This window comes from Sceloporus undulatus, chromosome 1, assembly GCF_019175285.1.
Source record: "Sceloporus undulatus isolate JIND9_A2432 ecotype Alabama chromosome 1, SceUnd_v1.1, whole genome shotgun sequence".
In the NCBI taxonomy this organism is placed as follows: Eukaryota; Metazoa; Chordata; class Lepidosauria; order Squamata; family Phrynosomatidae; genus Sceloporus; species Sceloporus undulatus.
In genome coordinates, this window is record NC_056522.1 from 212,213,607 (window position 1) to 212,225,100 (window position 11,494).

The following is an 11,494-nucleotide window of genomic DNA, read 5'->3' on the forward strand; positions in this document are numbered from 1 at the left end:
CACTAAGAAAAAAAAATAACCTAATTTTTAAGACTTATAAATGCTTATTTTAATATATACATTGCAGAAATAAGCCACAATAAATACATCAAATTACATGTCATTCATCATAAATACTGAAAACATAAATACAGAAGGATACAGTTAAAATAAAGATTACACCATAAGGTTCAGGTTAAAAATTTTGTTGCCTACATTACCCTTTTGGTATTTGTGAGGTTGCAGATAAAGCAAATTGAACCAACACATGGACAGTATAATATATGGTCAATTATAATTTGTGTGTGTATTTTGTCAACATTCTATTCTTGTCTCATAAGTTTCTTGGGCGAGGAGGAGGAGGAGGAAGGAAAAACCTCTTCAGGGAATACTTGTGACTGTTCTGCTCAGAATATGGGCTGAAAATGCAAGTGAGTAGAAGCTGTTTTACATAGTATCACTAAAATGAACTGCCTTGCAAGTAGTGTATGCAGTGGGCAAGACAGGAGACTCATCCATCAAGAAAAAAAGGGACTCAATAACAAATAAATGAGTGTATTTGCCCTGAAAGTTGTTGGCTGAACTTGTATTTTTTAATTGTTTTCAGGTAGCTGTAATAATTAGAATCTGCATTTCTGACTTCAGATATCCATCCTGAGTCATTCCCTGCAATCATGCTCATTCCCAAAGAACAATTGACTGGAAAAGGTCAAGCCACCAACATCATTTACTTCATTTACTAATAATATTTTGGATTACAGTTTCCGATGAAACTTTCATATTGTTAATTCTATTAGAGGGTATAAAAGGGAGAAGGGGTGTAAGGCAAGTAATGTAAATCTTACAGCAGCTGGTATCATTTGAAGAGATACTTTTATAATCACAAGTGTGTCTTTTTAAGGTCAGTGCTGATGGAGTTTTCTTAATGATGCAATAGAAATGCCATCATTCTTACAAAAGTGCTGTATTCCATAGGTGGATTAATAACACCTGTCCACATATGATTGTGTTCATTTCTGAACAGATCTTGCACCGGGAAAACAACAAAATAAGAGCAGAAGTGGGTCAGTTTTGGGACAACCCTCAAGCTTTTGGGGATACACTTTCTTTTTAACCATTTCTGCATTATAAGATTTCTAGTTTTTTAAAAAAGAAGCAAATAGAACACTATACATGTGTTTTCATGAACTAAACCACAGATGGAAATACCAAGGATGGTGCAATGTGCGAGATAATTAAACCAGTAAATGCAATGATTTTTCCAGGGCAGCCCCAAGAGTCCGAGACAGGAGGAATATACACAAGCTCTCACGACTTCTAGGGCAGCTTTGGAAAACCTTTCTACTTTATCTATCTAGGTCTAGGACCTTCCTTCCTTCTTGCTATTGCATTCTATAATAGGATACAGAGATGGATCAGTATAATCTTCAGAGCCCTATTCAGGGCATTAATAATGATATTAAAGAAAAAATGTGAGGAGGGGAATGCAATGACTCTAGCCCCTCTTTTGTCACTTTCCTCAGGTGGGGAACAAACAGGCTGGGCAGCTTTTGCAGCTTCCCACATTATGAGGAAGCTAGAAAAATCAGGATTCCTGATCATGTGGGGAATCTCCACATAAAGATAGATGGTGCTTACGTTCCCACCTCAGATGTCTACTTTAATTGAACTGCTGAACACTGAACTATGGTTTACACTGTTTACTTTGATAAGCATTAAGTGTCTGCAGTAACTGAACATAATGGATGTAGCTTTACAGTACAATTCCATCCTCACAGTTTCTACACTAAGATGCTTCCATAACTGAAACAAACCCAAGGTTGATAGCAAAGTTGTACTTTGTTATTCAATTGTCCTGCATCCTCAAGGTCTCATTTTCTGCATGTCCAAAATTATAGAAACCAAAGCAAAAATATTAATAGCACTTACAGTTCTATACCACTTTATAGTGCTAAGCACTCTCTAAGTGGTTTACAATCTGTAAGTCAAATGCCCTCAACAAGTTGGGTACTCATTTTACCAACCTATGAAAGGAAGGAAGGCTGAGTCGTCCCTGAGCCCCTGGCTGGTATTAAACTCACAACATTGTGGCTGAAGTACCGGCATTTAATCGCTGCACCACCAGAAGAAAAGAAACTTAGCATGTTTGGACATGTTAAGACATTGGCACTTCCCACAAGTTTAAAAGCCTTCCCATGTCATTCAGTAAAGTGCACTCAAAAGATGTGATATTTAATCCATGAAAACTCATGCTAAAATAAACCAACTGGTTAACAGAATACTGAGGAAGGTGTAATGTGCTTCATTAATATTACAGATGCTACTAGCATAAAATATATGCAGTTGATGTCATCCAGCAAGGACAATTGTGGCATTTTTCGGGCCCCATTGTAAATGAGGGAAATCTGACGCATGATCATCACACATCTCATCCATCTGTGTAGGTGACTTCTTTGCTGAGACAGCTCTAATTGCCAGTGTAAATCTACTGGGTCAGTAAGTTTACCATACTATATACATGACCATAAAAAGAAAAAAATGAATATTATACAATGATCGTAATATATACTCTAAGGTCAAGTGTTTATTACATAATCAATGTCATGTACCCTCGGTTTCCTGAAGTTCTTACTTTGGGGGAACCAAGGCATGTACCAAACTATATTTTCCCAAATTATCTATTTTTACATTGAACTGAAAAATAGAATTACAAATATTCTTGTAGAAAGAACATAAACTGACACAGCAGCAGAGTTTTATGTTTTAGTGGTCTTTTACTTTATCAGGAACCTTACTGTCTACTCAGATGTTTCCACACGACCTCCAATGTTGGAAGAAACCTCTGGTCACAGCCAGGCCCATTGGGTTGTAGTAATTCAGAATCCCAAGCATATTTCATTATGGGAGCAGATGAATAAGAAGACTTTGGGATGATTCTGCCCATCTCTAATGATCAAGAAAGATATGATGCTACAACTTAATCAGTTAGGAAAGTGCTGCCAGTGTTTGTTTTCATTCTGGCCAGCTAATTTTGATGTGTGGGGTAATTTAGACATGAGCGAGCACAAAAAACTAATGTATCCAGCGGCAATGCTGTGTTTCACACTTGCTGAGTAGCATCCAAATATTAAGAGGCATCAAGTATGTTACACATTCAGCTGGATCATCTTCAATATTTGTGTGGCCTAAGATAGCCACTGTGAAAGAAAAAGATAACATGCAAAACTTGTACAAAACACATTCACTGTTATTTGCCATTTAGTCACAACAAGCCTTTTGGCACATAGAGGTAAAATTCACAGATATAAAACCAAAGGCTTAATGATGCAGGAAACACAGCACTTAATTAACTGAGCCACAGGAGTTTTTTCCACCTCCCTCTCCTATGTATTGTGCTATGTATGGCCAAAAGAAGACGGGGAAATAAGTCTGAAAGACATCCAGAGGGCTGTCAAGTACAAGAGAATTGTTGGGAAGCAAGCTCAGCTCCTTCCTGACATCCAAGTAACTCTGGGCCTTACTGTGAGGCAGATGTTGACCCGATGGGTAGGTGACCCAAGCTGGTTAAAATCATGAACAAAACTAATAATAAAGCTTAAGGCTTTGTACAGTTAACAACATGGCTCCTTGCAACATGAAGTGATAGACAGCAGGGCCATGACCCCTCCTCAGGAGCAGGCAAAAGGTGTGCATTTCCTATGGAAACCAAAAGAAAAGCTGAAGTTAAGATTGTACCCTTCAGTCTATAGCAGTGAGCCAAAAATGTATTTCAGTATAATATATACAATTATGATAACCATTTCTGAGAGGGCTGTAATTTTATTAATTATAATTAAAAACAGTTTCTAAATTATTTTTATCACAGTGCCAGGCAGTAAGGGATTGTACATGCCACACAGCTGTTTTGTCCATAGAAGGCGCTTCTTCCTCAGTAACCAACTGGTTTCTAGACTGAGCATTTATCTAAAAGAATGGAATTACCAAACAAGTATTTTGTACTTTAAAGAAGCAATCATACATTCAAAGCACCGGGCATTGCCATTTTAAAAAATGATGACCTATGAATTCACACTTTCTCAAAAGTAGAGCTTCAAACTGTATATATATACATATATTGTGGATTGTGGTACCTTAAAAAGGTGAAACTCTGACTCAGTGGTTAAGTGGGAAAGCCAGAGGACAGGTTTTTTGTCATCGATGTTACACACATAGACATCATTCTTGTGATTGACAAAACATCATAGATTAATGTTTCTAGCTGAATCTACCTGATCCAGAGGGTTCATATTCTGATATGTACCGAGGGCTCTGCTGTCTGCAGGGACACCCAAATAACTTCGATGAAGGATGCAGCACTGGCTTGCAGTCCTTTGCGTACATAGATCTGCTCCCTCCACTGAAGTAAACGGAGAAGTTGGTGTGTGCAAGAGCTCCATGTGCACACAAGCTCTGGAGGAGCATTTATCGATCAGTCAACAACAGCAACTAGGAATTTTGGTTTAAGTCCTTAAATCAAAGTTGTCAGTTGTGGATATATTGCTGTTGACATCAGTCAATTTTCACACGAAGCCTTTCACATCTCTACCCTGCTGTAGGCCAAATCTCATCTCACACCAAAGGGAAATGACTAAATGCCCACAGAACCCTGTCTTTACCTTCTGTTTACAAGTGCTTCCAGTCTGTCCTTTTCTCAACAATCAGAATAATGTTTGTTGACCAATGACTGACCTAAGCAATTGGGTACATAAAATCTGCACATCCTGTTCCTGATAGTTTTGCATGATGTCCATGTGTTTTTTTAAAAAAGAAATGAAAATAAAACCCCACAATGTTTCAGAGACCCCCAAAGATAAGAGGAGGCACTAAAGTGCATTAGGCAGCTGTAACTGTAACAAAAGGAAGTGTATACCAAAACTATCACTTTGCTTTTGAAAGGGAGCACAGTGTATACAATCCACCAGTGTAGCTGCAACAAGTCCCACTGTGCAGAATAGAAAAAGACTTACAATTTAATGAAGTCCCGTTGATTTCACTGGATAATAAGGCTAATTTTACATTATCTTAGCAATGTGTTACCCATTTCCATGTAACAGCTTCTTACATCGTCTATTATCTATGCAATGGAGAGACTATGCACAGGATGTAACTGGGAACAAGTGCAGAATTGGGGTGTACTGGTTAAAGTGTTGGCCTACAACCAGGAACACATAGTACAACCCCAGTTTAGACACAAATCTCACAAAGTAACATTGAGCTATTCATCTCTAAACTATCTCATAGGCTTGTTATGAAGATTGATTTGTGTCTGAGGTAGGGAGATCCAAGTACTCAGTCCTGAGCTGCTTAGAAATGCAATCAACAGAAATGGCGGGAAGTCAATTGAGGTATCATATAGGCTCCCAATTATATATATATATTACTAGAGCTGCATAGAAAAACAGCCAAAGAAAACCAGGAATTGCTCCACTAAGGTAGTATGCATTACTCACAAGGCCCAATTAGACTTCTTTTCTAAGAGTATACACAGCCATCCTGTAAACATAGCTTTCCACTTATTGAAGGGGAGCGATTAAAAAAGTAGTTTGGGTGGGTGGCAGGAAATCCCTGCATGTTGGGAAAGAACAGCTGGGTGTTTCACACTGTACATTTCCTTGGGAGCTTAAAATAAAAATTAAAAAACACAGGAGCCAGCCCCATTTGGCTCACTTTGGCTGGGTCATGTCCAGCTTCTTGGTTATGTTGGCAACTTTAAAAACAACAACAGTGGTTTGTTCAAAAATTTCAGTTTTCTAGGAAATGTTCACACCTGTCAGATTAATTTAGAAAAAAAAGGCCTGATGCACACCCTTCATTCCTTTCTAGGGAGATTTTGTTGACGTGCCGACAAGAGCTCCATGCAAAGTGAAATAAATGAAACATGCCCAGCCAGTGGCTCTTCTCAGATTTCCCTTTAGATTTTTAGTTAACACGTATGAATTGACTCCAGGATAGAACAAAGAATGTAGTTATTATGTCAGTTCTAAATATCATCACAAAGGAGAAATGTAGTTTGCCTAACAAAATTTGAAATGGCTGTGCTGTTCTGATCAAATGTTCAGCTCCATTGAACATGCTGTTCATTTTTAACAAGAAATGAATACTAAGCTACAACAAATAATTTAAAAAAGTACATTACTGAACAATTCTGGATGGTTGTTGCTGTGGAGGGGGGAGTTGAATACATCTATATTTAAAAATTCACCAGCTTCAAATATGTGTGAAAATTTAGTACTTTAAACATGAAGATTCCACAGTAAAATTTTCATTATCTTCCATGGGCCTGACAATAAAATGAGAAGCTCTGAGTCATCTAGCCCCGCTTCACATAGTTTGACAAGTAGGCTGCTATTCTGTAGTTTTCCTTTTTTTTAATCTAGGTATTTTCTATCAAAAGACCATGTGATCCCCCCCCTTAAAATTTTACTTTGTACACTAACCGTTTTTGTGCAATGGCTACAGTCAGTATAGCTTGAAAGAAAGAAAGAAAGAAAGAAAGAAAGAAAGAAAGAAAGAAAGAAAGAAACTAAAAACCAGAGTCTGTCCCCTTGTCTCTATGGCTAAATTAAAAAGAAGGTTCCAGGGAATCCAATTAAAATAGAGTGCATTTAAATATAAGGAATTCAGTCCCAAAATAATTAGACAGGTACTGTTTCCATGACAGGTGATTTGATGCACTCTTCATGCAGTCTGCTCTTTTCTGAAAGGCTAAGTGAATTCTCAGTGGGATGCTCTGGGAGGTGAGTGCCACCATTCAAAGTAGAAACAAATCCATCTTGTGAAGGATTTTTCAAGTATGAGGGAAAGTCAACTTGGGAGTGCCTTGGCCTATGCTCAGTGTATAAACTACTACATGGAACAGCGTTGTCGTTTTCTGAAGAAGAGCAGCAGACGATGACAGATGGATTTGAAGAAGGATAAAGTGAACCGCCATAACTTTCCTCTGATTGCCGTGTATAGTCAACTAATTGTTCTGAAGTTGGGTTGTAAGGCACCAGAGAAAGATTACCATTCTTAAGAGTATCCCTTTCAGAGTAAGTCTCACGAATCTGATTAGCAGCGCCAGGGGTATGATTCTCTATTTGGTAATAAAGTGATGAAGTGTTAGTATAGTAGGAGGATGCCTTATTGTGGTTTTCATGCATGGTAGTGCCATCAGAATAGCAAAGGACGGAAGGAAGCGCTTGCACCATGTCAGTGGGAGCCCCCAGTCCTTCTACAAATTCATCCACCTTTTCTTCTTCATCCTCCTCCTCGTCATCTTCCTCCTCCTCCTCCTCTTCCTCTTCCTCCTCCTCATCTTCATCTGTATCACTGGGTGCTAAACTCTGTGTGCTAGAATCTGTAACTCCACTACAAAAGCTACTTGCATCTTCCTCCTCTTCTTCGTCGTCCTCCCCTGGACAGCCCAAATCATCAACTGACTGCAAGTGCATCACAGCTGCTCGAGGTTCTGCTTCGATGTCAAAGTTTTCTGGCACTGAATATTCTAGTGGGTGAGTTGTGGGGCCCATTGAACTGCTGTGAGCACTTATCTCACTGTGGCAGCCATTCAGTGCAGGGACTTGCTGCTCCCTGTTTTTCTCCAATTCAAGTTTCATTATAGTGTGCAAAAAGTGAGTCCGGACACGGATGGGGTTAAATTCAATTCTGCCTGCCGTATTGCTACATCCTTCTTTAGTGCAACCACATGGGAAAGACATACGATCCACCTTAAGAAAAGAGACCACAAATTAATTGCATGTCTGAAAATGGGAAAGAGTGGGAACAAAGAAATTAAAGAATCTTGGTAAGGAAGAAACTGTTATTAAATTAAGGAACTTCAGCATCCACAGATTTTGGTATCCATGGGGGATCATGGAACCAAACCCCTGCAGATAACAAGGACCCACTGTAAAAGCATACCTTTAATTACTTGAGAGATGTACCAAATATACCCCCTCAAGATTTCAACACTGTGGATCGGGACCTGCTAGTCAATCTCTTGGTGATTTGATGTGGATTCACAAGATTGTCTGATACCGTTATCTAATAAAAGCAAACCATCCCCCTGTCCAAATTAGGTTGCCGAAAAAGAATGCTTTGGAAAACTAAGAATGGATTTCATTTGTGAAAGGAGTTGTTAGCTTGGCTCTGGTTCTGATTATCAAATCCTAGACCAAGTACAGGGTGAGTCTCTCTTATCCAAAATGCTTTGGACCAGAAATGTTTGGGATTTTGGATTTTTTGTATTCGTTTTTTCGTGCGGGGAGATACTGGAATATTTGCATATACATAATAACATATTTGGAGATGAAACCAAAGTCTAAACATGAAATTTATTTATGTTTTATATACAACTTATACACATAGCCTGAAGGTAATTTTATACACAATATTCTTAATATTTTTGTACATAAAGCAAAGTTTGTGTTCACTGAATGATCAGAAAGCAAAGATGTCACAGTCTCCAGCCACCCATGTGTACAATTTTGGATTATGGAGTATTTTGGAAATCTGGATAAGGGAGACTCAATCTGCATGTGTTCAGAGGCACCTTGTTTCTTAATGCTTGGCATGCAAGTGTTGATCACTATTTTGCATCATATCTGACTTGGTAAATCTCAGTGTAGTAGTAGTAGTAGTAGTAGGAATAAATCCAATGAGCCTAAAGTTTGCTCACTCTTGTTATAAAAATGTGTGTGTGTGTGAGAGAGAGAGCATGTGCGCGTGTGTGTTTACACACCTTCAAATTTCCTGTCAACTTACAGCAAACCCATCAATTTCATAGAGTTTTCTTAGGCAAGGAGTACTCAGTGGTGGTCTTGCTAATTCCTTCTTCTGAAATGTAGCCTACAACACCTGATATTTCTTAATAGGTTCCCCCTCCTAATACCAACCAGGCCTGACCCTGCTTAGCTTCCAAGATCAGAAGGTATCCTGGTGTCTTTGATGTATTTAGGCAGAAATATTACAAAAACACTACCCATAAAATTGGCTACTATTTCTTTAAGTTAATTGACCTCTTTTTCAAACATTTGGATGAGTGTGTGTGGAGAGGCTGTTCTTGGGTTTGTGTGTAGTGTATGTTTAGTTGTTGTTGTGTGACTTCAAGTTGTGTCCAACTTATGGTGACTCCGATGTAAACCTATCACAAGGTTTTCTTGGCAAGATTTGTTCAGAAAGGGTTTGTCATTTGCCATTGCCTTGCCCTAAGACTGTAGGAGTAGGACTTGCCCAAAGTAAATTGGCAGATGTCCGTGGCCAGTGGTAGTCCAACCCTCAAGTCACTACATCACACTGGCTCTCATATGTAGAATAATAATTTGGTTCCCAGACTTCTCTCCCCCTTCCCAGTGAAGAATATTCCAGTTCAGCTCTCACCTGGCATTTTATGCCCGCAAGACTGCAAGTACAAGTTTCTGGGTCACAGAAGACTCGACAGTCACAGCCGCAGTCCTCCCTTGAAAGACGGATGGCTCGCAGCTCGTGTTTTTCTTCTACGTCGATCTTCTTGACGCCAGAGGCTCGCAGGAGTGCCCTTCGTTTTTTTGTTGGTAGAGGTTGTAGAAAGAAATACTCGTCAACTTCCGTGTTGTCAAGATCTATATCATCATCAGAAATGTCATCCAGTGTCAAAGTGTTCGCTTCCTCGGATTCTACTGTGCCATTTTTAGTCATCTGTAAGAAACAGCAGTAAAAAGGCATCAGAAGAACTTCACTGACAAGCAGAGTCATTTTTAGCCTGGAAAACAGTTTCACAGAGATGACAAACCCACATACTCCATGTAGAATGTATTCTTCAAAGCCTTTTATTTATTCTTATTGTATTATTAAAATGTTTTGTGTCCCACATCTAATTTACACAAACAGTTTATAGCAGCACTGTAAAACAACATAAAATTTTCTGGGGAAGGTGATCGAGAGGGCGGTTGCCATTCAGCTTCAATTGGTCTTGGATGATACTGATTTTCTAGACCCATTTCAAACTGGCTTCCGGGCGGGCTATGGAGTTGAGACTGCCATGGTCACCCTGGTCGATGATCTCCGTCTGGGCATGGACAGGGGTAGCGTGTCCATTAGTGCTCTTAGACATTTCAGCGGCTTTCGATAACATTGACCATGGTATCCTTCTGGAACGCCTGAGGGAGTGGGTATCGGGGGCACTGCACTCCAGTGGTTCCGTTCCTACCTCTTGGGTAGATTCCAGATGGTGCAGCTGGGGGACGTGTGCTCCGATAAGAGGGCGCTTACATCTGGTGTCCCTCAAGGAGCCATTCTGTCCCCCATTCTATTTAACATTTACATGAAACCGCTGGGAGAGATCATCCGGAGACATGGGGCGTGGTGTTATCAGTACGCTAATGACACCCAAATATGTTTCTCTGTGTCTCCTACTGATGCAGTGACTAGGGATGGCATCTCTCCTCTAAATGCCTGTCTGGAGTGGGCTGGATGAGGGAAAACAGACTTAGCTTGAATCCAGAGAAAATGGAAGTGCTCGTGATAGGTTCCCCGGGCCCGGGGATGGATATTTGTCCACCTGTCCTGAACGGGGTCACGCTCGCCTTGAAGGACTCAGTTCGCAGTCTGGGGGTGCTTCTGGACTCGACGCTCCACCTTACATCTCAGGTGGATGCAACGGTCAGGAGCACCTGTTATCAGCTTCGGCTGATACGCCAGCTGCGACCCTACCTGGGCCGGGGGGGAGTGGCATTGAATCGGTGGTACATGCTCTGGTAACCTCTCGGGTGGATTTCTGTAATGCGCTTACATGGGGCAACCCTTTTACCTAACTCAGAAGCTAAAACTGGTTCAGAATATGGCAGCGAGGCTGGTCACTGGATGTTCCAGGACCAGCCATATAACACCTGTTCTACAAGATCTACATTGGCTGCCCATTCGCTTCCGGGTGCAATACAAGGTGTTGGTTATTACCTATAAAGCCCTAAATGGCTTGGGCCCAGGGTACTTGGAGGACCACCTCTCCCCATCTAATCCACCTCACGCTCCCAGGTCTACCGGGAAGCAACTGTTGAGGGTTCCAGATACGAAATATACTGCGACTGCACAGAGGGCATTTTCTATCTCGGCCCCGCAGCTCTGGAACTCTTCCCAATGAGCTCCGCTCGGTTACCTCCTTTGACCTATTTAGGAAGAGGTTAAAAACCTTCCTCTTCCAACAGGCTTTCCCCCAGTCATTGTAATATCTGCTCTCTCCCCGTTGCACGTTGCACTCGCACTTTAAGCCAGCTAGTTGTTGTGTGTTTTTACCTTTTAGCTTGTAATTTTTAACCTTTGATCTACCAAGGAAAAGCGGGCTATAAATAAACGGTTTATTATTATTAAAATCCCATAGAACTAGAGTTGCCAATGTCAAAACTGGAGACAACTTCTATAACTTTAATAACTGTGCAGAAGAGGCAATTTTAGAGGATGTTGCTTGTTACCTGGTTGTGTGATGAACAACACCTACTGAAATTCCCTCTTCTAAAAGTAA

General features: G+C 40.3%; 1 protein-coding gene across 7 annotated transcripts in view; it reads right to left on the minus strand.

The window, feature by feature from the left end:
• Window positions 1-5,639: 5,639 nt before the first annotated feature.
• Window positions 5,640-11,494, minus strand: part of CSRNP3 (cysteine and serine rich nuclear protein 3) — a 99,192-nt gene continuing 93,337 nt past the window's right edge. For all 7 annotated transcript variants that reach the window (XM_042443170.1, XM_042443180.1, XM_042443163.1 and 4 more), the window contains 2 exons: window positions 9,379-9,675; window positions 5,640-7,727 (listed from right to left, as the gene is read on the minus strand). In XM_042443170.1, coding sequence (XP_042299104.1) covers window positions 6,654-7,727; window positions 9,379-9,675 — 1,371 coding nt within the window. In that variant the 3' untranslated portion in view covers window positions 5,640-6,653. The remainder of the gene's footprint in view (window positions 7,728-9,378; window positions 9,676-11,494) is intronic.